General features: G+C 40.4%; 1 protein-coding gene across 1 annotated transcript in view; it reads right to left on the bottom strand.

Moving 5' to 3' along the window:
- The window catches only part of NECTIN3 (nectin cell adhesion molecule 3), a 304,770-nt gene that overhangs the window by 89,693 nt on the left and 188,734 nt on the right, over nt 1-26,343 (bottom strand). The window contains exon 8 of the mRNA XM_070368935.1: nt 17,993-18,088. Coding sequence (XP_070225036.1) covers nt 18,020-18,088 — 69 coding nt within the window. The 3' untranslated portion in view covers nt 17,993-18,019. The remainder of the gene's footprint in view (nt 1-17,992; nt 18,089-26,343) is intronic.

Raw genomic sequence — 26,343 nt, 5'->3', positions numbered from 1 at the left:
CTGGATCTGGATGCTGGTTTCCTTTTTTAGGTTAGAAAAAGTTTTCAGCTATTATTTCTTCACATACATGTCTGCCCCTTTCTGTCTTTTCTCTTTTGTGGACTTTATAATGCAAATATTAGTATGCTTAATGTTATCCCAGAAACCCCTTAAGTGATGTTCATTAAAAAAAAAAAAAACTCTTTTCTATTCATCTTGGGTGATTTCTACTACTCTGTCTTTCGGATTGCTGATCTATTCTTCCATATCAGCTAATCGATTATGGATTCCTTCTAATGTATTTTTCATTCCAGGTATTGTATTCTCCAGCTATGATTGTCTATTTTTATATTTTGTAATTTTTGCTGAAGTTCTCACTGTGTTCATCTATTATTCTGAGATCAGTGAGCATCTTTATGATAATTACCTTGATTATGGTAATTTTTTTTATGGATAGACTTTATGGATAGACTATCTTCATTTTGTTTAGTTCTTTCTCTGAGATTTTGTTTCATTCCTTTATTTGGAACATATTCCTCTGTCTCCTCATTTTGCCTAATTCTCTGTGTTTATTTCTATATATAAGGTAGTTTTGCTGCATGTCCTAAACTTAGAGAAGTGGCCATATGTAGGAGACCTGTGGTGACCAGCAGTTCACTCTCTTCTGGTCATCAGTACTAGATGCTCCAGGATTATCCTGTACATGGGCCACAGGCTTTTTTAGTGCTGCTAATTGTGGATGAACTTATAGGTGGGGCTGACCCCTGGCCTGGCTGGCTGTGAGATTCTGCCTCAGGTGGCTATTGCAGCTCTTTTAGCAAGCAAGAATGGCTCCTCAAGCAGTTGGCTGTGTAGCCTGGTGGAGCCCAACTGCTGTTGACTCATTGGTTAGTAGAGGTCCCTGGTGTTAATAGGCTAGAGGAAGGATTCCAAAATGGCACTTCACAGTGCAGATGTCAGTGTGGTAGAATAAGATTACAAAAATGACTGATGCCAGTGTCTCCATACCCAGGGGAAGTTCAGCTGCCTCCTGTCCCTCTGAGAGGCTCTTCAAGATCAGCATGTGGATCTGACCCCAATGTCTTTCAAACTACTGTCTTTGTGCAGGGACTCAGAGCATTGACATTCTGGGTGTGCTCTTTAAGAGTGGATGTGTACTTCTTATAATTTTCCAGAACGTAAGTCCCACTTGTTTCAAAGCCCAACTTTCTGCTGGCTTATCTTCCTAGTGCAGGATCCCAGGCTGGGAAGCCAGATGTGGAGCTGGGGAGGATCCACATTGGAAAGTACATCTGCAGTTGTGATATCACTCCCACTTGTGGGTCGCTGACCTAGGAATTGTGTCTCTGCCCCCACCCTACTACTTGTCACATGTGGCTTCCTTTTTACATCTTTAGTTGAGGACAATCAGACATGCAGATGACACCACCATTACAGCAGAAAGCGAAGAAGAACTGAAGAGCCTCTCGATGAAAGTGAAAGAGGAGAGTGAAAAAATTGGCTTAAAAACTCAACATTCAAAAAACTAAGATCATGGCATCTGGTCCCATCACTTCATGGCAAACGGATGGGGAAATAGTGGAAACAGTGACAGACTTTATTTTGGGTGGCTTCAAAATCACTGCAGATGGTGACTACAGCCATGAAATTAAGACATTTGCTCCTTGGAAGAAAAGTTATGACCAACCTAGATAGCATATTAAAAAGCAGAGACATTACTTTGCCAACAAAGGTGCATCTAGTCAAAGCTATGGTTTTTCCAGTAGTCATGTATGGATGTGAGAGTTGGACTATAAAGAAAGCTGAGTGCCGAAGAATTGATGCTTCTGATCTGTGGTGTTGGAGAAGACTCCTGAAAGTCCCTTGGACTGCAAGGAGATCCAATCAGTCCATCCTAAAGGAAATCAGTCCTGAATATTCATTGGAAGGACTGATGCTAAAGCTGAAACTCTTTGGCCACCTGATGCGAAGAACTGACTCATTGGAAAAGACCCTGATGCTGGGAAAGATTGAAGACAGGAGGAGAAGGAGATGACAGAGGATGAGATGGTTGGATGGCCAACTCAATGGACATGAGTTGGAGTAAATTCTGGGATTTGGTGATGGACTGGGAGGCCTGGCGTGCTGCAGTCCATGGAGTCGCAAAGAGTTGGACATGACTGAGCAACTGAACTGAACTGAGGACAATCATTTTTTCTAGTCTTCAAATAGTTCTTATAAATACCTGCTATGTAAATAGTGTGATCTTGATGTGCCCTTAGAAGGAAGTGAGTTTGTGATCTTCCTCCGCCACCATCATAATCTCTTTCCCCTCTCCCCACCCTGGCTTTTAAAAAATCCATCTCCAAATGCCTAAGCTCTAAGTTCAGTAAAAAAGTGGATATGGAAAACCCAGCAGTGTCCACAGAACTGGAAAAGGTCAGTTTTCATCCCAATTCCAAAGAAATTGAATGCTATTCAATTTTGGGCAGTGCTATAGAATGTTCAAACTACCGGACAATTGCACTCACTTCCCTTGCTAGTAGGTTTATGCTCAAAATCCTGAAAGCTAGGCTTCAGTCAAATTGTACTTGAATCAAGAACTTACAGGTGTATAAAAGATGGATTTAGAAAAGTCAGAGGAACCAGAGATCAAATTGCCAATATTCATTGAATCATAGAGAAACAAAGTGAATTCCAGAAAAACATCTAGTTCTGTTTCATTGACTACACTAAAGCCTTTGACTGTGTGGATCACAACTGTGGAAAATTCTTCAGGAGATGGGAATACCGTCTTACCTGTCTCCTGAGAAACCTATATACAGGTCAAGAAGCAACAGTTAGAACCAGACATAGAATGGACTGGTTCAAAATTGGGGAAAGAGTACGACAGGGCTGTATATTTTCACCCTGTTTATTTAACTTATATACAGAGTACATCTTGTGAAATGTCAGGTTGGAGGAGTTACAAGCTGAAATCAAGATTATTGGGAGAAATATTAGCAACCTCAGATATGCAGATGATACTACTCTAATGGCAGAAAGCAAAGTGGAACTAATCAGCCTCTTGATTAGAGTGAAGGAGGAGAGCGAAAAAGCTAGCTTGAGACTCAGTATTCCAAAAAAGTAAGATCATGGCATCCAGCCCAATCACTTCATGGAAAATAGAAGGAGGAAAAGTGGAAGCAGTAAGAGATTTTCTCTTCTTGGGCTCCAAAATCACTATGGATGGTGACAGGAGCCATGAAATTAGAAGACATTTATGTCTTGGAAGGAAGGTTATAACAAATTTAGTACATTAAAAAGCAAAGGCATCACTTTGCCAACAAATGTCCAAATAGTCAAAGCTACGGTTTTTCCAGTAGTCATGTATGGATGTGAGAGTTGGACCATAAAGAAGACTGAGCACTGAAGAATTTATGCTTTTGAACTGTGGTGCTGGAGAAGACTCTTGAGAGTTCCTTGGACTGCAAGGAAATCAAACCAGTCAATCCTAAGGGAAATGAACCCTGAATACTCATTGCAAGGACTGATGCTGAAGGTCCAATACTTCAGCCACCTGACACAAAGAACTGACTCATTGGAAAAGACCCGATGCTGGGAAAGATTGAAGGCAAAAGGAGAATAGAGTGGCAGAGGATCAGATGGCATCACCAATTCAGTGGACATGAACTTGGATGAACTCTGGAAGATGGTGAGGGACAGGGAGGCCTAGCGTGCTGTGGTCCACGGGGTCAGAAAGAGTGGGACATGACTTAGTGACTGGACAACAACAAAATGGTGACTGTCCAACATACCACCATAAACACTTTCCTACTTTTCACCCCCCCCCCACCCAAGAAGAGGAGTCAATGCTTACATTACAAAGTGCCATATCTGATAAGATTAAACATATAGGAACCCTAATTATAAGTACATAAAGAAGATAGATGATGAGGAATAAAATCTCAGACTGTAATAAACTATTTTATCTTGGAAGCTTCAGCCTTCCTAGCAGTGCATCACAGATTGCACTTTAAAGTTTTCATTCTGTTAGTAGGAGATTTTTTTTTTCTGAATGGTGAATAAATACATTGTTCTGTTATCAGTAATAACCCTATGGATTACTAGGACATTTTCTTCCAAGTCACAGTGCCTTTGAAATTTATTGATGGTAATTTATTGCAGCACATTTAGCAGAGCAAGGGAGGATAGTGTTAGGTCAGACTCACAAAACGCTAGTATTTCAAACATCAACGAGTCTCTGGAATCTTATATTAACCAACACAATAGCCTATGTGTTTCCATAGCTGTGTCTCCTTTATTCTCCCACTTTTACTCATTTAAATTTTATCTGCTTCTAAAAAGAACATTGTATGATTTAAATACATATACTTAAAATGAAGGTTAAAGAAACAATTTAGGGGAGAAAGAATAATTTTACCCATCCTGAGAATGAGATCATTACTGTAATTAAACACTTATTTTATCTTCCAGCTTCCTAGTAGTTAAGGATAACATTAAAAATGTTATATATATATATATATATATATATATATATAATTTTTTAAGCCTACAATTTTACCTAGGGAGACATTTTCATGTCTCTAAATTCCTAGACAATGGTTTTTCAGTCTACATCATATATGAAGCAGGAAGCAATAGAATAAGCACAACAAAAAAATAATAATTTTAGAGGTGATCATGAAATATTCTTCAAATAGATCCCTATATCAAAATTTAATAAAAACCCAACAACACAGAGAAAAGTTTGACATAAATGTACCTTTGTGGGAAGTTAAGCTATCAGTCCTGGTATATAATATCCTGATGATCTCATTTTTTACAAGGATCAGGTTTGAAGAACCTAGATAAGGTACCTCTTAGCCTATCTCTTTTAACCACAATTTATTAGTTATACTCTCAGTGGATAATTTATAGGAGCCACTTCAAGACTCACATTTTTTAAAGACGTCTAGACTGCTGATTTTGTGTGTGAGAGTGTGTGTGTGTGTGTGCTGTTGACTGGTAACTGTGCTGTGATCAGGAGATGGATTTTTGCTAAGTAAAATATAGTTGAGGGTCCCTTATATTTATCACAAGACAGTAACTTTGACATCCCCTGTTCCTCTGGTACCACAACCAGAATGAGCTATCCCTGTTCAAAAGAGTGATTTAGCTCACCACTGAACACCACCAAACACCAGCAACAACAAAAAATTTACAATTTTAGTTTAATACATCAAGTCTTCATCAATAATTCATTTGTTTTTTGAAAGACCAATTAGCTCAAAGTTACAGTGAGAGAATCAGAATCTTAAAATTGTAAGATACTCTTTCAACGTTGGGATGTGAACACATCCAGTGACAGGTAACTTACTGCTAAATGAGACAGCTTGTCTAGCTTCTAAAGCACTCTAAATGTGAGAATGTATTTTTATATAATGTTCTTTTATAAAATTTACTTCTAACTTCCATTTATAGTCTTTTCTGCTGCCCTCTGATGCATGCAGAATATGCATGATAAATAGAAAATATCAATTTCAAATCACTGCTACACAGGAATTTTAACTATGTCATGTTATGTTAAAGGCACTGGTCATAACAAACACCCTCTTCCAACAACACAAGAGAAGACTTTATACATGGACATCACCAGATGGTCAACACCGAAATCAAATTGATTATATTCTTTGCAGTCAAAGATGGAGAAGCTCTATACAGTCAGCAAAAGCAAGACCAGGAGCTGACTGTGGCTCAGACCATGACCTCCTTATTGCCAAATTCAGACTTAAATAGAAGAAAGTAGGTAAAACCACTAGACCGTTCTGGTATGACCTAAATCAAATCCCTTATGATTATACAGTGGAAGTGAGAAATGGATTTAAGGGCCTAGATCTGATAGATAGAGTGCCTGATGAACTATGGAATAAGGGTCGTGACATTGCACAGAAGACAGGGATCAAGACCATCCCCAGGGAAAAGAAATGCAAAAAAGCAAAATGGCTGTCTGGGGAGGCCTTACAAATAGCTGTGAAAAGCAGAGAATTGAAAAGCAAAGGAGAAAAGGAAAGATATAAGCATCTGAATGCAGAATTCCAAAGAATAGCAAGAAGAGATAGCAAGCCTTCTTCAGTGATCAATGCAAAGAAATAGAGGAAAACAACAGAATGGGAAAGACTAGAGATCTCTTCAAGAAAATCAGAGATACCAAAGGAACATTTCATGCAAAGATGGGCTCGATAAAGGACAGAAATGGTATGGACCTAACAGAAGCAGAAGATATTAAGAAAAGATGGCAAGAATACACAGAAGAACTGTACAAAAAAGATCTTCACGACCCAGATAATCACAATGGTGTGATCACTGACCTAGAGCCAGACATCCTGGAATGTGAAGTCAAGTGGGTCTTAGAAAGCATCACTATGAACAAAGCTAGTGGAGGTGATAGAATTCCAATTGAGCTATTCCAAATCCTGAAGGATGATGCTGTGAAAATGCTGCACTCAATATGCCAGCAAATTTGGAAAACTCAGCAGTGGCCACAGGACTGGAAAAGGTCAGTTTTCATTCCAATCCCAAAGAAAGGCAATGCCAAAGAATGCTCAAACTACCGCACAATTGCACTCATCTCACATGCTAGTAAAGTAATGCTCAAAATTCTCCAAGCCAGGCTTTAGCAATATGTGAACCGTGAACTTCCTGATGTTCAAGCTGGTTTTAGAAAAGGCAGAGGAACCAGAGATCAAATTGCCAACATCTGCTGGATCATGAAAAAGCAAGAGAGTTCCAGAAAAGCATCTGTTTCTGCTTTATTGACTATGCCAAAGCCTTTGACTGTGTGGATCACAATAAACTGTGGAAAATTCTGAAAGAGATGGGAATACCAGACCACCTGACCTGCCTCTTGAGAAATCTGTATGCAGGTCAGAAGCAACAGTTAGAACTGGACATGGAAGAACAGACTGGTTCCAAATAGGAAAAGGAATATGTCAAGGCTGTACATTGTCACCTGCTTATTTAACTTATATGCAGAGTACATCATGAGAAACGCTGGACTGGAAGAAACACAAGCTGGAATCAAGATTGCCGGGAGAAATATCAATAACCTCAGATATGCAGATGACACCACCCTTATGGCAGAAAGTGAAGAGGAACTAAAAAGCCTCTTGATAAAAGTGAAAGTGGAGAGTGAAAAAGTTGGCTTAAAGCTCAACATTCAGAAAACGAAGATCATGACATTCGGTCCCATCACTTCATGGGAAATAGATGGGGAAACAGTGGAAACAGTGTCAGACTTCATTTTGGGGGGCTCCAAAATCACTGCAGATGGTGACTGCAGCCATGAAATTAAAAGGCACTTACTCCTTGGAAGGAAAGTTATGACCAACCTAGATAACATATTCAAAAGCAGAGACACTACTTTGCCAACAAAGGTCCGTCTAGTCAAGGCTATGGTTTTTCCTGTGGTCATGTATGGATGTGAGAGTTGGACTGTGAAGAAGGCTGAGCGCTGAAGAATTGATGCTTTTGAACTGTGGTGTTGGAGAAGACTCTTGAGAGTCCCTTGGACTGCAAGGAGATCCAACCAGTCCATTCTGAAGGAGATCAGCCCTGGGATTTCTTTGGAGGGAATGATGCTGAAGCTGAAACTCCAGTACTTTGGCCACCTCATGCGAAGAGTTGACTCATTGGAAAAGACTCTGATGCTGGGAGGGATTGGGGGCAAGAGGAGAAGGGGACGACAGAGGATGAGATGGCTGGATGGCATCACTGACTCGATGGATGTGAGTCTCAGTGAACTCCAGGAGTTGGTGATGGACAGGGAGGCCTGGCCTGCTGTGATTCATGGGGTCACAAAGAGTCGGACACAACTGAGTGACTGATCTGATCTGATGTTAAAAGCTCATCTTTGCCCACATGATGTGTAGTGTACCTATTTCAGTACAGAATGCTCACTGCATGATTATTTTTTGTGATGTTAATAGTATAGGTGATTCTTCTCTATTGACTTAATAGGTCTTTTCTTTCCTCTGTTCAAACTTAATCCAAATAATTTGTGGTCCTGCCCTTCCTACACTTCCTAAAAGGTCTGTGATATTCAGTATGTGCTTCCACTCTATCCTAGATCATGAGTGGTTAGAATACAGATAAATATCCCAACCAAAAGTTACCAATTCATGACCAGAATGATTTGTATTACTCAAAGGAAATGGTCCCATAAGAGTCTCTCTCTTTCTGAAGATGGATGTTAACTGAATCTGCTTTGGTAACATGTGCTGTATGCCTTAAAGTTTCAGTTATGTTTGTTAATTAGTTATTGATATAACCAGAAAACATTAATTTTTTAAAGATTTTCTCTTTAATACAAAATACGTTGTTAGTCAATGGTGAATGTTAGAGTAGGAAGATCATGAAGACTGGAGGATCTTACAATTTAAGCTGTCATTGGAAAGGTGACTAACAAAGATAAAATAAGCATTTAAAGGAAGGAGAATAGAGTGTGCAGAAGAGGACTTGCTGGTAGTTTATCTGAGCTTGAGCAATAGAAAAAGCAGTTTTTAACTTGCTGCCTTCTGTTTCCACAAGGCCTGGTTACAGTGGTTCCCATCCTCAGATCCCTATGTGAGCTCTGTATCCTTACAATGCCCTCCCACCTTTACTTGATCTGATCTGACTGGGTCTTTGTGCCTTGAAAATGAGACAGCCCTGACTGAAGAGGAATGAAATACAAACATCCCAAGTATACAGATGGAGAATCCAAGTTACAGAATGGGACTTGAATTAAGAACACAGAGAGCTATATGTAGCACTGGCAACTGAAATCCTTCTAAGCTCCATTTTTGTTGTTATTCTTTTGTCCAGTCCTGTCCGACTCTTTGTGACCCCAAGGACTGCAGCAGGCTAGACTTCCCTGTCCTTCACCATCTCCCAGAGCTTGCTCAAACTTGTGTCCATTTAGTCGGTGATGCCATCCAACCACCTAGTCCTCTGTTGTCCCCTTTTCTTCCACTTTAGTTCCATTTTATACGGGCTAATTTCAGTGACAGAGATTGTTTTGTATACTTTTATGCATAAAAAAGGAAGAGATCAAATTAAGAGATTAACTATGACTCTATTCAGCCTGTGTGGTTCAGAGAGCAAGTATCCACATATAAAGAACTCAGTGCACTTTGCACCACAGATCATCCCCAGGAACTTGGCCTATTTCACAGTAAGATGCTGGTTCAACATGCAACTTGTCCTGGTTTCATACTCAAGATGAGCAGCAGTTCAGACTAATGTTAGGAAGCCCCACTTCACATGAACAGAGCAGATCACAGAGCGTATGGAAACACACTCGGGAAATCCTCCTTACACACCTCTCATCTGTGGATGGGCTGGAGTTCTAGGAGGATAGATGGTGTCTGATTGAGGGACAGCGGGGCAAATGAGGGACAGAACTGGCTTTGACTACTGGGAAGGGAAGCTATAGATGACATTGGAGAGCCACTTGTTTGGAACATGATTTATAGTATTTTCCAAAAGGGAGTTCATACCACATTGTGCACAATTTACACCATGCAATATATATTCATCTTCCCTTCCTTCTCCATTCTATTACAGACTTTGAATGAGTCATTCTTGACACACGTTGTATTGTTTCGGACACCAGTTATTTTGAAAAACAGTGTGGAATAAAATGCTTTCTCATTACTTTATCCCTAGGAGCTATTGGTTAGTTCATTTGGTTTCTAATATTTCTTTTTTTGGTTCATAAAATAAATCATCCAGTGAAGCCCCAAGGTAATCATGCATGAAAATAAAAACATTTGACAGCAAAAATTCGCCTCACAAAATTCCCATTTTCTTTATGCCCAAGGGAAGTTTTTTGGGAATTACAGTGGGAAGTAAAAAGCAGGAGAGAAAAAAGACAAAGACTTCATAGTTAAAGTGATTTCTAACAAGCACAGGATTAAAAAAAAAAAATGGCAGAAATTACATTCAGCAAAACCAAAGCAAAAAGGCAGAGCGAAATGAATCACAGAAACGTCTGCTCAGAATCTGAAAATTAAAATATTGCTCTGAATAAAATAGATATGATTCCCAATTGAACAATGAGCTGAAATCCAGGAAGCTTTCAAAAATAAATAGGAGGTAATCACAGTGAAGAATAAAGATAAGTGCACCTTCTCATTTACATAAGCGGACAGTAGTTCCACAGACACTTGCTTATTAAAATGGATTGTTACCCAGACTGCAAGGAGCAAAGTGAAATGGATCATAAAGTTGCTCATTTTAATGCTACAATCTCTCAATGAAAATGTATTTTCAAATTAAGATATAATATACGAGATGAAATCTCAACATCTGAGTGATCAAAGAATCACTGAGAAGGATTTTGAATTAACCAACATCTACTGTTTGGGGCAAAGAGAGTTTTTGTCTAAGTGACCCACCCATCATTATAATTCAAGGGCTTGTTAGGAGACTTCCATATATCCTTCTCTCATAGACAATTACTATTCTTACCTTTCCTGGATAATTGTATCACTGCCCTTGTTGCTGCAGAGTGACTGGGTCAGCCATGAAGTTACTTATCTAGGCGCCAGGATATAAGCCCTACCTTCAATAAGTTTACATATCTGTGAATAAGTTATTTCTTCCTATTTAACAATCTATTCCAAAACTTAAGGACTTAAGTTACTGACTTATGATTCTACAATTTCGGCTCAACTCAGCTGGGCAGTTCTTTTGCTCATCTTTCTGAGTGGTGGATGATCTAAAGTAGCCTTATTTAACTAGATCCATGGTTCCTCAGTTCTCTTCCACATGACCTTTCCATGTTTCTAACATAAAGGAAACAGCCTTCCACAACAGCAGTCTCAAGTACATATCAAACCACTGTCTGAATCATTTTTATCTATGTTCCACTGACCAAAATCACATGGCAAGTCACACAGCCAACCCCAGAACCAATGTGGGAGAGAAATCACACCAAATCCCGAAATTCTAGAAGTCACTATTCATACGGCTATTAACGCAACAATACATAAAAACTCCTATTTTCGGTTGAGCATAGAATAAAGTACAAAGTACTTAGTCTGGCATTTCTACATATTCTTATCCCAAATCACCTTTTCTTGTCCCATAGAAATGTTACAGTAGCAAAAATAACCACAGGTTTCAACATAAAGACAAATGCCATACCCAGAATCTGTCCTTTTTAGTGCTGAAATACACTCTTATGGTCTCCACTCTCTCTGCCCAGGTCCTTCCATCTACTGAGAATCCTGGCCATCCTTCAAGGTCCAGAGTAGAGGTTTCCCATTCTGTGAACACTTCCATCATCGTTCCAACACATGAATAATTTCTCCCTTCTCTAAACTCACTATCAAGATGGCACCGTGTAGTGCAAATGACCGACTTTGGAATCAGACATACTCAGTTCCAAACCCCAGTTCTTCTAGTTTGTGATTATGATCATACGACTTCAGCTTCCTGTTTTACTTTATGTCCTCTTATTTTGAGAACTTGTCAAATAATGTGAATCTTTAAAGACACAAGTAAGTATTAACACCATTTTATTGCCCAAGCCTACCTCCCAGTCTACAGGTCTCAGTCTACAGTCTACAGGTCTACTCTACCTCCCAGTCTACAGTCTACCCCCTGTATACAGGTCAGGAAGCAACAGTTAGAACTGGACAAGGAACAACAGACTGGTTCCAAATAGGAAAAGGAGTACATCAAAGCTGTATATTGTCACCCTGCTTATTTAACTTATATGCAGAGTACATCATGAGAAACGCTGGGCTGGAAGAAGCACAAGCTAGAATCAAGATTGCCGAGAGAAATATCAATAACCTCAGATATGCAGATAACACCACCCTTATGGCAGAAAGTGAAGAGGAACTAAACAGCCTCTTGATGAAAGTAAAAGAAGAGAGTGAAAAAGTTGGCTGAAAGCTCAACATTCAGAAAACTAAGATCATGGCATCTGGTCCCATCACTTCATGGGAAATAGATGGGGAAACAGTGGAAACAGTGGCTGACTTTATTTTTCTGGGCTCTAAAATCACTGCGGATGGTGATTGCAGCCATGAAATTAAAAGACACTTGCTCCTTGGAAGGAAAGTTATGACCACCCTAGACACCATATTCAAAAGCAGAGACATTACTTTGCCAACAAAGGTCCATCTAGTCAAGGCTATGGTTTTTCCAGTGGTCATGCATGGATGTGAGAGTTGGACTATAAAGAAAGCAAGTGCCGAAGAACTGATTCTTTTGAACTGTGGTGTTCTAGAAGACTCTTGAGAGTCCCTTGGACTGCAAGGAGATCCAACCAGTCCATCCTAAAGGAGATCAGTCCTGGGTGTTCATTGGAGGGACTGATATTGAAGCTGAAACTTCAATACTTTGGCCACCTGATGCGGAGAGCTGACTCATTTGAAAAGACTGTGATGCTGGGAAAGATTGAGGGCAGGAGAAGAAGGGGACAACAGAGGATGAGATGGCTGGATGGCATCACTGACACAATGGACATGGGTTTGGGTGGACTTCGAGAGTTGGTGATGGACGGGGAGGCCTGGCGTACTGCGGTTCATGGGGTCGCAAAGAGTTGGACACGACTGAGCGACTGAACTGAACTGAACCGAACCTCCCAGTCACTTCAGTATGTAGTGTTTATTCAGTGTTAGCTAAAGGCAGAAAAGAAAGAAGGAAAAATAGAGAGGGAAGGATGGTATCCACATTACTTCTTAAAGCAAATGACGTCAGTTGTAGTACCTCTCTTTGTAAAGGACACAGTTGCTGATTGCCACTGGTAATTATTCAAACTGCTAAACTGCTAAGACATACTAAATTTCATTGCAGAAAAACATTTTTCTAACCATAGTAGGTCTATTTGATAAGTAAAAATATCATGGATTTATAGACCTAGAATAGATGCTAAGAAGTTGTTTAACCTAGCTTCTATCTTCAAACAGAACTGCACCCAATTCATAAAGACAAAGGTGAGGCTTGTCCTCACACTGGAGGAAAGAAAAGACTCTGCTGAGAGGAGGTGTGGCAGGCCCATTATGTAACCAGGCTCCCATTGCTGAGATACCCTGAGGAAGATGCTGATGGTGGATACGTAATTTCTAGCAAGTCACTATTAAAACAACTTACTTTTTCCCAGTCACAGGGGTGTGTCTATGAGCCTGGTTTAGAGTAGTGCAAGAAAGTCACTGGAGAGAGAATGGGAGACAGTGAAACTGACATTCAGGGAAACTTAGGACAATGTGATTTGAGTCAAATAAAGAGAAATGGGTAAATGATTTTAAATGTTGCCATCAGAAGAAAGGAGTTGTCAGGAGTTAGGGATGGGGTGAGGAGGAAGTCAATGTAGCTATAAGAGGGGTAGCTGGAGGATCCTCATAACAGAACTGCTTTGTATCTTGATTGTATCAATATCGATGCCCTGGTCATTATATTGTACCATACTTTGCAAGATATCATTGGGAAAACTGGGTAAGTGGTGTATAGGAATCTTCTCTGTATTATTTCTTAACAACTGCACATGAATCTACCTGTATTCAAAATTAAAAGTGTGATTTAAGAAAACTTCTAGAGATGCAAATAAATGAGTTGAGAATCAAGCATAGAATACAGAGTTTGTTGTCAGAACAAGTTTTCAGTACCAAGTCCATCTTAGTAGTTGTTTGATCTTGGCCAATGTCTTAATCTCACTGAACCAGAAAACTCTTGTCCTTTGAATAGGCTTAGTATTAATATTAGCACCTATCCCAGAGGGATATGCAAGAATTTAATGAATTAAGATATAGAAAGTCTTATCCCAGAGCCAGGCACATGGTAAGTACTCCATAAATGCCATTTCTAATTATGACTTCACATTTCCTCTCTCTCAATACAGTCCATATCATTTTAGGAACACAGGAGAAATAATAAGATACAAAAATAGGAAGACTTGGTTTTTATTACACTGAAGCTGGGTAAAGACTTAGTGTGAATATCTCAAATGCATAAATTATAATGAGACACAAAATGCAGTTATAATTAAACTAAGCAATTTTTATGAACTAGAAACAAAGTCACTGCCCAGGTTTATGCATTTCTTTTTCTTTTTTTATGAAACAGAGAACCAATTAAACAGCCTGTGTGGGATTTTTGAATTAGCATTAAACAGAGGCACAAAAGTGATAAAGATAATTCCTTGCTAGTTTCCCAAATTACCAGCAATAATAACTAAAATCAATTAAAGTTTTCCTAAGATCTTTTCCTTAGAAAAAAATTTCTGAGATGTTCACACTTTTATGAATTCAATTACCCAAGTTTTTGTGCTTTTTCCTTTAAGGAATATTCTTTTCAAAATCAGGAGAGGTTGTAAGGGTATGTGGACCCTCTCTTTTCCAGAACAGTGGTGGATGGGGATGATACAGGCAATTGAAGTCCCTTGGAAAAAAATGTAAATTTGTCATATCTATTTTGGTCTTCTTCTCTAACAAGCAGCTAACCATCAACCATATGGACTAACTAGCATTTTTGGTTGACCTGATCACCAATTGCTAAAAAAGAGAGGAAAAGAAACACTCGATCGAGGTCAGAATAAAATATAAGCAGTCTATAGAGTGGAGGATACGGGCTTCCCTGGTGGCTCAGTGGTAAAGAATTCACCTATAATGCTGGAGACATGTGTTCAATCTCTGGGTTGAGAAGATTCCCTGGAGAGGGAAGTGGCACCCCACACCAGTATTCTTTCCTGGGAAATCCCATGGACAGAGAAGCATGGCAGACCACAGTCCATGGGTTCAAAAAAGAGTTAGACATGACCTAGCAACTAAACAATAACAAGAGCCAAGGAATCCATGCAACCTTGGCACTTTAAATCATCATGGATTCAAGATTTCATAGAAGACAAAAACTGAACTATGAAATAGAGAACAAAAGAATTCAGCAGAACATGGAAAATATGATTTTCCTAACAAGGTTTCACTATGAAATGATGACTCTATCACCCTGGTGAAATGGACAAAACACACACACTGAAATCAGCTAAACTTTAGTCAAAACCCAAGGTCCAATGATTACTTGCTGTGGGACTTTAGACAAGTTACTCATGTTTTCGAGCTGCAACTTTTTCATCTGTAAAACTGGAGTTATAGTAGCTGTCTTGCTGGTGGCTCTGGACCCAAATGAGAGCACGTTCGTGACATGCACACCTCAGTGTGTGACACAACAGGAGCTGAGGGTAGTATTAGATCCCTTCCCTCTTTGCTCTTGTATCTTCTGTTTCTCTTGCTGTTGCGGCTTATTGTTGGGTTCAAGTTACTCCCCACTACTGATTATGAAACTGTTCCTTAAGGACAAACCCTGACTCCTCAAGGCAACAGTGAAGATAGATATCTTGACTGTCAAGTCTGGATATTCCATTCCAGGTTGTTACTGACAAGTAAATCCCCTGAATCAACTGCAATACACACATACTAAAAAACAAGCTCACATACAGTTATTCTTTGGAATATTAAAAAGGAAAGAGAAATAGGTAAATGGAATGGGGGTTGGAGAAGAGCTCAATTCCACTGACAGGGAGCACATCATAGATCCATGGGTTCATTCTCATAATCTTGCAGAATGGTCTCACCCATCACCTTAAGTGAAGGCCCCTGACTCATGCAGAGAAGCTTGAAGGCCTGTGTCTAACCCAGTTTCAGTCACTAAAACATCAGAAAACTGATGAAGTGATTGTCTCTTGAAAGAGAGAAGTTAGGTGGGTCTCTCATGGGCCAAGAAGCAGGAATCTAGGTTTAAGCAAAGGCTGACATCTCCTTTGGTTACTTATCCATTATGCCTTCACTTCACTTCACTTATGCCTTAACTTTTTCCTAATTGAATAGAAGCAATGTACCATTGTAAGATGTATTCTGACATGAAAAAAATGTTAGTAATAGTGTGCATGAAATAGTACAGGGTTAGACAACTCTGATCCTTTCGTGTATTTCTAGTTGCCTATGATAGATTGCTACAATAATGGCTCCAATGAATGACGCTCTCCTGTATCAACTTCCCTTTGCAGTGTGACCTGCGAGTCCTCCTACCAAGTAGAATCTATTTCCCCTTCATGTGAATGGGGAAATAGATTCTATTTCCCCATTCATGTAAGCTGGGCTTGTGACTTTCCTGGACCAAGAGAATGTGGTAAAGTGATAGTGTGTGACTTCCAAGGCTAAGCCTGAAAATGCCTTGCAGCTTGTGGAGAGGCCCCATCGAGAGCAACACCAACCATCAGTCAAATGAATGAGGTCATCCATGAATGTCCCAACCCCGAGTTTACCAACCAACACTCTGAGAACATGTGAATGAGTCCAGCCAACCCTAGAGGAGCAGGAGGGTTTCCCAGCTGAGTCTAGTCCTATGACACTATGATTCATAATAAGAAACTGGTTTTGCCTCATGTTTCTGGTTGTTGTTTAGTCTGCTGAATCATGTTTCTGGCACAGAACTCCTAAAGCCCTTGGAATTTCCTAAGTGATGAGAGTATAAAGGTGTCTTTTGTTATGTTAATGAGGCCACAATGGAACCGCACCTAAAGGTGGAAGCTGGTTGCCAGAAAAATCAAACAGCTTGGTTAGAGGATTGAAACCTTTCAGTTCCACGCTCCTGGCTTCCCAGGAGTGAAGAAGGGCTGGAGGTTGAGTCAGTTGCCTGTTGCCAGGGGCCAGTGATTTAGTCAATTTTGCTTGTGTAATGAAGCCTCCATAAATATCCAAAAGGATGGGGTTTAAAGAGCTTACAGGCCATGAACATATGAAGGTGTGGGGAGAATGGTCTGCTGGAAATGGCATAGAAGCTCCATACCTCTCCCCCACACCTTGCCCTAAGCATCTCTTACAGGGTTGCTGAGCTACAATCTTTTATAATAAACCAATATTTCTCTGAGATCTGTGAACTACTCCAACAAATTGATCCCACCCAAGGAGAAGGCTGTTGGAACCTTCAACCTATAAGTGACCCAACAAGTGCTCAGGTGATAAACTGGACACGTGACTGGTGTCTCAAGGCTGGGGGGTGGGGGGTGGGGGGGCAGGGCTGCAGCTTTACAGAACTGAGAACATGACACCATCTCCAGGCACACAGTGTCAGAATCCAGTCAGACTGTAGGACACTCAGCTGATGTCAGAGAACTGCTTCGTGGTGTGAGGAAAAAACCCACACGTTGTAAACGGGTATAGAATCATAAGCCCAGACTGCTCATGCACGGAACTGTGACCAAATACACAGCTTTGTTTTAAGCTACTAATTTCTGGCTTGGATTCTTATCCAGTAATGGATAACCAAAACACAAGGTAAAAGGACCTGGTGAGGCAAACTCCTGACACAAAATAAAAACGAAGCTCAGAAAACTAGTCACCGCACCTCCCATTTTTGTTACATCCAGTTGCCTTCTTTTCATTCATATTTTCTTCCTTGGCACTTCTGCAACTTTTAAGATGTCTAATCACCCTTTTTGGAGATGTCTCCGTAATTTCCTTCACAGCTTTCCTGGGTGCTACACAATCTCCTCCTTCTCCATCACCTTTTCCAGTTTCTTTTCCTCTAGACTCTCAGCATCCCAGTTCTTGACTCTGTTCTTATCTCCCACTCACTCAGGTAGCTTTCTCCTGAGAATAGTCTCCTCTATTCTGATGACATGCCAGTGTTTAACTATTGCCTTGATCTCTATATACCATTAGTTTTCAATAAGTACCTGCAATATGGTTTTTACATGGTTTCATATGGAGAAAAATACACACACTGACTGTGAATCTCAGACTTACATTTGACAAAACCAAAAACATCTGAAAATCTATTTGTTATTTTCAGTCACTAGGTTGGATCCAACCCTTTGCAACTTTTAAAGGGTTCTGATTTCAAGAGACAATTTCCCACCTGACTGTGAAAATCTGCTGTATTATATTGGGGTCAAAATATTTCCCCTCCTAAATGAAGATGACAAAAAAAAGCCAGTAGGAGTTCAACTCTTATCGTACACCCAAAGACACGAGATGAATGAAAGATTCAAGTATTAAATACTCACATGTCACTGCGGCTTAAATACCTTTCTTCAATTTTCACTTAGGCATTCAAAGATGCTTCTGGCAGTTCCAAATAGGAATCCACATGTAGCTCTGGGCTTCAAAGAATGAAACAAAACAATAATATCAATTTCATAAGTCCTCAGAGTGAAAACAACTGAGAATGTAGCCTTTTTCTGGCTGTTGTGTGTTCCAATCCCTGCTGGCCAATTAAGTTCTTTCAAAGCCCCAGCAAGGGCTTGAAGGTTAATTAAAATGTGTGATTTAGGGAAAAAGAGAAAAACCAAACTGAGGATGCTGTAAAGGCACACACTCTACCAGCTGCTTTGGAAGCGACATTTAATTAACTAGCAGTGAAGCGAGGCGCCTGCACCGTCCATCTCTGCACAGACACCGTGGCTGCAGGGGCCAAGGTCTCAGAAGGTGATGTTTGCAAAGACAGCAGACAGGACGTCTCTCCATTCCCCACCCCCACTCTGTCCCCTCCTCTTATAGACAGGGATCCTGCTTTTTATTGTCTTTATTATCAAGACTCCTTCCCACAAATTGTGTAAGACTCCCTCCCACAAATCTTTCCCCACTGACTCTCCTCTAAAGCCCCACAGAGAAGATTTTCTCATCTCTTCTGTTCTCCCCTCTACACACAGCTTGCCCGTCTATTTTCTGCTCTTCAGAGTGGCAACTACTTGGTTAATTAACTAATGGCTTGTTAGTATGTTAATCTGCTCTGGAAACACATACATCTTAAATGAAGAACGCATAGGGCTTGAAAGACTATCACTGGAAAGGGGTGGCCAGCCTCAGAGGCACCCCCAGTGACCTCTGCCTCTTGGTATGCACACCCATGTGTAATCCCCTCCCACATTTTACCAGGGTTGGTCTGGGTGATCAGTAACATATAACCATAATAATACTATGTCATTTCCAAAAGTAGGTTATTAAAAAAAGAAAAACTTCCATCTTAGGTTTTGTCTCTCTTACTAGTTCCTTAGTAGGAGCCCTATGGAGAGGCCTTCACGGCAAGGAAGTGAAGAGTCACATGAGTGAGCTTGGCAGTGGTCCCTTCAGCCCCAGTGAAGCCTCAGAGACTGCAGGCTTTATGGATTGCTTGGCTGTGACCTCATGAGAGATATTGGTCTAGAGCCACCCAGCTAAGTTGCTCCCAGATTCTAACCCAGATTCCTAACCCACAGAAACTGCGCCATACCCCATGGACTCTAGCCCATTAGACTCCTCTTTCCATGGAATTTTCCAAGCAAGAACTCTAGAGTCGGGTGCATTTCCTACTCCAGGGGATCTTCCTGATCCAGGGATCAAACCCACATCTCTTTTTGTCTCCTGCTTTGGCAGACGGGTTCTTTACCACTAGCGCCATCTGGGAAGCCCCAGAAGGAACTTTAAAACAGTAAAGGCCACAGTTAACATCATGGTAAAAACTGGAAGCTTTTCCACCAAGTTCAGCAGCAAGCTAAGGATGTGTAGTCTCACTACTTCTATTCAATATGGTACAGGAAGTCCTAGCCACCACAATCAGTCAAGAAAAAGAAATAAAAGGAGTTCAAATTGGAAAAGAAAAAGTAAAGTTATCTCTGTTTACAGGTAACATGATCCTGTATATAGATAACTTTAGACTCCATACACACACACACACACACACACATATACACGCACAAATGTATTAGAACTAATAAATTAATTCAGTAGAATTTTAAGATACAAAATTAATATAACAGGTGCATTTCTATGACTTTCAAGCATGATCAATGAGTGGCAGTGGGTTACTTTGATTAGTGGAAGGTGTCACTGGATTGAACCTCAGATAAAGAAAGGCTGCCTCCCACCTATGGTATTTTATAACTGGTATTGGGTGCAGGTCTTATTTTTGGTGGAGAGGTGCAGGTGTTTTAAATAAAGCATTGGGTGATAGAAAGAACATGGACTTTAGAGTCAGGCAGAACTGAGTTTAAGTTCTCTTCCCAGTACTCCATAGTTTCTGACTGTGAGAAAGTCATTTTGCCTCCTTCGCTTCTCATCTGTAAAATGAGACTATTAATATTTACTCACAGACTTGTCAAAATGAGATGATATGGTGTATATGAATATAGAATGCTTAAAATTTAGTAGAGTTCCATAAAATTTTGCTGTGAATGGTGGCAATAGGAGGATAAGTAGTAACAGTAAAATCAAAAATATTTATCAAGCACTCAAACCTTATGTAAGAATTCTTCCCTCTGAATGCCCAGACTTTTGAAGACACTACTCCTTTCTCAAATTTCTCAGAAGCTCTAAACAGAAGAGAGGGTGTGAGTATGTCAGTGTAGAGAGGGGGACATGGGTAACAAATACATCTACTCCCCATGGTGCTCTTGAATTTGGCCAAAGCCATGGTAGCTTCCATGGTTTGTGACTAAGAAGCAATATGGTAGGGTTGAAAATGCATGTTTTGGCACCAGATGCCTCTGGGTTCTAATGTATTCTCTGCAGCTTACCAGTGGTGTCATGTGGGTAATTTCTCTGAGCCCTGGATCACTCATCTATAGAATGGGAATGATGTCTAGCTCATTAGCTTATTGGAAGTGAGATAATATACATAGGTCTCCAAACACAGTTCCAGGAATCAGGAGAATGTTCACCAAATACTAATGTCCCTTCTTTCCAGTCTCTCATCTGAATCATTCAGAGTAACTCTAATAACTCCCAGGGATTTCAAAAGAACTCCAGGGTCTATTGCACGAGTCAAGACAAATGAGGGGTGTATTATAACTCTTATGAATGTGCAATCACTTTTCAAGAAAGAGGAAATCAATCAATGTATGCCTTAAAATTTCATGCTATTTTTTTCCACCTCCAGATAATATTTAAAATACACATGATTCAAGTAAATTTACAAAATTATTCAAACCACAGATGAAGCATATATGAATATTTAACTATTATTGATAGACCAAGGACTAGCTCTATGAAAAAGATTTCAAGATGAAAGGGGACTTAGAGCACATGCAGGCTAAGTGCACACTCCACAGGGAAGTCCCACCTAGAACACCTGTTAGAGACAGAACAGTACTGGAATACCTGGATTCAAACACCAGCTCTGCCACTCATTAGCTGTGTGACTGTGGGCAACAAACTCTCTGAGCCTCAGTCTCCTAATCTCTAAAATGGGAATAATTGTAATACTTGACTTTTAGGGTTATTGTGAGAATTAATTATATCTATTGATACATACTATCACTGTTGATACATATATCAACAGTGGGCTGCCCTGGTGATTCAGATGGTAAAGAATCTTCCTGTAATACAGGAGACTCGAGTTTGATCCCTGAGTTGGGAAGATCCCCTGGAAAAGGGAATAGCTACCCAATCCAGTATTCTTGCCTAAAGAAGTCCATGGACAGAGAAGCCTGGTGGGCTGTAGTCCCATGGGGTCGCAAAGAGTCGGACACAATTAAGTGACTAACACTTTCATACCAACAGTGCCTATTTATACTAATACCCGGTAATGACTAAATATAAGTGGTCATTGCCAGTTTCAAGCAGCTATTGAGCTCTAGCTTGAACTTCAGGAAAACTCAGGAAACTTAGCCCCTGATAAGGCAGACCTTCCACTGTTTGATAGCATTGGTTCCATGTTCTGGGACAGAATAAAGCAAGGCTACTCTATCCAGACAGGCCAGCCCCCTGATACTCAGGGGCAGCTAGGGCCATGCTCTGCACTGTGTCTCCTGTCATGAAGGATTTCCAGACCAGCCAGTACCTGGGTATCCTCCTATAACTGCCCTCAGTTCATCAGTAATCTTTCTGGAGTGTGTCATGTAGAATTAACTCAGTACTACAGACTCTTGAGAGTCCCTTGGACTGCAAGGAGATGCAACCAGTCCATTCTGAAGGAGATCAGCCCTGGGATTTCTTTGGAAGGAATGATGCTGAAGCTGAAACTCCAGTACTTTGGCCACCTCACGCAAAGAGTTGACTCATTGGAAAAGACTCTGATGCTGGGAGGGATTGGGGGCAGGAGGAGAAGGGGATGACAGAGGATGAGATGGCTGGATGGCATCACTGACTTGATGGATGTGAGTCTGAGTGAACTCCGGGAGTTGGTGATGGACAGGGAGGCCTGGTGTGCTGCAATTCATGGGGTCACAGAGTTAGACACAACTGAGCGACTGAACTGAACTGAACAGATATGATTAGCATCAATTAAATGGGACTAAGATTTCCATTAACAAAGACTAACTCTGTACCTTTACTAAGACAGAATCACATTATGCTAGGGTTTTTTGTCTGTTTATTTTTGTTGTAGAATTATAAGATAAAGCTTGTGCTCCGTGTTCAGTTGCTTCAGTCATGTCCAACTGTTTGTGGCCCATGGACTGTAGCCGACCAGGGTCCTCTGTCCATGGAATTTTTCAGGCAAGAATACTGGAGTGGGTTTTTTCATTTCCTTCTCCAGGGGATCTTCCTGACCCCGGGATTGAACCTGCGTCTCTTGCCTCTCCTACATTGGCAAGCGGATTCTTTACCACTAGTGCCACCTGAGAAGCCCCAAATCAAGCTTGTTTAGTAGTGAATATGGGTCTTTATCTCCTGGATTTTACCTTATTACTGTGATTCCGGTATTATAGCTATTCTATTCTAGTACTAGCACTTTGAATTTTTTCTGTTTTTCCCACTTTTGTGTCAGCTACAAAGCTACAAATCAACAAGGAGCCTTCATCCAAGTCATGTAGAAAAGGGTTTTTTCTTATACAGCTGCTAGTAAGCAAGGAGCACTCCCCTGTCTCAGTGTGTGAAACAGGGTAATGTGATGGGCATATTTTGGATCCAACATGACCATGGATGGTGTGGCCTCGAGGGATGCAAGCTTTGCAAGAAGACAAAAGCTATTGAGCACAGCAAAATGAGTCTATCAATAGATCATTAAGGAGAGGCCCAGAAGAAGAAAAATCCAGATTAAAATTCACATTGAGCAAGACATGACCAATACTAGATACTCTGGAGAAAAAAAAATTTTTTTGAGAAAGGTAACTGTATTCCTAAACAGGGTAGGAAAATAAGTTATTCAAAAGAGGAAACATTCAGAGACTTCCCTGGTGGTCCAGTGGCTAAGATTCTGCCCTCCCAACGGAGCAGGCCCTGGTTCTATCCCTGGTCAGGAACTAGATTCCACCTTCTGCAACTAAGAGTTTATATGCTGCAATTAAAAAAAGATCTTGAATGCTGCAACGAAAATCAAAGATCCCCATGCTGCAACTAGGACATGCCCAGCCAAATAAATAAATACTTAGAAAGAGGAACTATTCAATAGAAACTTCAGTTAGTTCACAGTACAAGCAGACTCTTTCCTTGAAACTTTGAGGCAAAAGGCTTTCTTAACTCAGTAAAGCCTTTCAGATCACATGATTTACACCTTTCACAAATGCAAGTAACAAATAACTAAGAGATACAAAAGGACACTAACTCCTTAACCTGAGGAATTTGCTTTAGAATTGGGAGAGTGAATGAAAACCTGTAAAAATAACATAGCAATATTAAACAGCAACAAGAAGCTATGGGAAAAAATAAAAGGAAAATGGAAAGTAAACCAAAACATTATTGAGAGCCTACTGTATGCTAAGTGCTTTCCACACATGTTCTCTTTCATTCCTTCCCAAGACTCCTTAGTGTAAATAATCCATCTTTTTTTATAGATGAGAGAAGTAATTTTCTCAAGACTTACAGGTAATCAGAAGCCAAATGTGACTCAAACCAGATTTGCCAGACTAAACTACGCTCCCTCAGTGCAACACTTTGCCTCCTTGGGTTTTAGTCTATTTTGGAGAATGTAGACATATACAAATTGAAGAAAACAAATTATGCCAGTGATCACTGAGTCGATCATTGACAATATTGATAACTTTTGTAGCATGGATTAGAACTTGTTTTGAAGTTCAAAAGCAAAGAAAACCTAAGAAATCTAGAGATGTCAGAGTAGGTGGCTTCATAGAAAGGTTGAATAACTGAGTTCTATACTCACTTAAAGGGTGAGTGTAGAACTTGAGTGGTTGTGGGGAGAGGGTAAGGACAACAGAAGACATGGTAGGAAGATAAGGAGAGCCATTTCTTAAGAAAACGTGTTAGGACCTAGTGTGGCACATGACATGGAGTGTGAAGGACAGAGAAGGGAAAATGACAAGTGCAAAGTATAAGGGTGGTCCCACTGACAAGGGTCAAAAGAAAGTAAAGAGAAAAGGTGTTTTAGGTGAAAGAAGATAAATTCTTCTCAGAATTGCTGAATTTAAGATGACAGGGAAGCACACAAACTAAACTCTGAGTAGAGGAAACAGACTGAAACTAGTGAGAAAATGGGGCTTGAAATGCATATCTGAAGGGTACTTTACCACTGAGGTGATAATTGCATTTAAAGACATTATTAATGAAGACCAGACCATAGTGCAAGCAACAAGGGAATTGCTGAAAATCCACAGTTACACACAGAGGATCCAGTGAAAGGTCACTGGAGTTCAGAACAGTATAGAGTCACAAAAGCCAGAGTGGAAGAGAGTCTCAGGCATGGCACCCTGAATGACTGGCTTCAATTCCCTGCATGCAGCCTCATTAGAAGCAAATGTACCATTCCTGCCCATGGCTTTGGGTTTACCCAAATGACTTGTTCTGAGCAACAGTGGGAAAAAGTGACACGGTTCCAGCTCCAAGACTCTAAAAAGCTTTCCATGTTTCCACTTAGCTTCCTGTGTCTCTACCATTACCGTGAGAAGAACAGGCCCCAGCTTGCTCACTGATTATGGGAAGAGGATAGGAGAAACGTGGGAAAGAGCCTCCCTGGCTGAACCTAAGTGTACAGCAGGGCTATGCCAGCAGCCATAGCCCGAAGCAAGAGACACCAGCCAAAGCCATCCTTTATCAGACAAACGCCTAACAACCTGCAAACCTGTATGAGCAATAACATCTGATGGTTGTTTTAGATCAATGAATTTGGGGTTGGTTTGTTATGCAGCTATGGCTAAGCATCAGGATTGCTGACCTGAGAAAATATGTCAGAGATGATAAAGAGAAAAGGACTACTGAGCCTGGAAACAGGGCAGCCCATAGAGATTTTTAAGAATAAATGATGTTGTAGTTTGTAGTATTTCTCTGAATATGAAACACAATTGCAGTAGGCTGGCAGTGTATGAAGACTAGCTTTTGAGAGGGACAGGGAGCTGAATCTGAATATATCATCAGATTCTGAACATATTGCCGGCTGAATACAAATTGTTGTTGCAGGCTGATTACCTGATGACAGAGCTTTCTTAATAAGCTCTCTTGAATAAAAAGTGTATGTTCTCCTGAATCAGTGCTGTAGGTATAGAATTATTTAGACATGCAGAAATGTTATCATTTAAGAGCATATGGTCTGAAATGACTCTAAAGGAATATCCTGTGATGTGCAATGAAAACTGGTGTGACTCTCAAAAAAAAAAAAAAAAAATGATGTTTCAGGAAAACCACAAGTCCCAAAACTAGATTTCAAGGGATAAATAACAGTGGGAAGAAGCAGGAAATGTACTCATAAGTAGAGATCACTTAGCTGAGAAGATTTAAGGTTAAAATAAAAAGAATAACTATTAGCAAGATGCTCAAATGTCATATCCCAAAGTGACTTGTGCACATCTGGAAGCACAGGGAAGGAATTCATGGAGGTGGGGGGGTGGGGGGGTAAGAAGGCTGATGATTGTGGAGGATGAGAGCCTCATTGTAGAAGGAAGGGTGCCCAGAAATCAGAGGGAATGGTGTGCAGCACAGAGTGTAAAATGATTCTGCACTCTCCAAGGTGACACAATGAAGGAACTGAAGTCAGGTTCTGAATCAATAGACCACAGATGGGAGGAGTATTTTTTCAGTGAAATTCTTAGATTGTAACTTGATAGCAATGATGAGGGTGTGAAAAAGTATTGCACACTTGCTTGTGTTTTCTTTACATTGAATAGGATTCTGTAGAGTCAAATATCTAACCAAGAGATACATCCAAAGACTTCTTCAGTTTCTGAAGAGAAAGAGTTTGACACTACATAAAATTCAAGTCTATGGCTTTGAGTGTCTTTAGGTACTTCTAAGTGACCAATCATGATGTCAAATGGGGAAGTGGAAGTTCACAGGATCACTATGTGAGGAGGGAAGCATGTTGTCTTGGAGAGAAGTATGATGCACTGATGCTCCAAGATGTCACTGAATCATTCTAGGCTAACGAGAGTGCTACTATCTTCGTGTTCCTATGACCCAGGAGGTCATGAGATTTCCTTTCACTGGCCTGACTTCCCAATTTCCAGCCAAATAAATGAATGTCTCTGTCTGAAGGCCTTTCAAAATGACATAA

The sequence above is a fragment of the Bos mutus genome, chromosome 1, assembly GCF_027580195.1.
Source record: "Bos mutus isolate GX-2022 chromosome 1, NWIPB_WYAK_1.1, whole genome shotgun sequence".
Classification (NCBI taxonomy): Eukaryota; Metazoa; Chordata; class Mammalia; order Artiodactyla; family Bovidae; genus Bos; species Bos mutus.
This window is presented reverse-complemented; position numbering and strand designations above follow the sequence as displayed.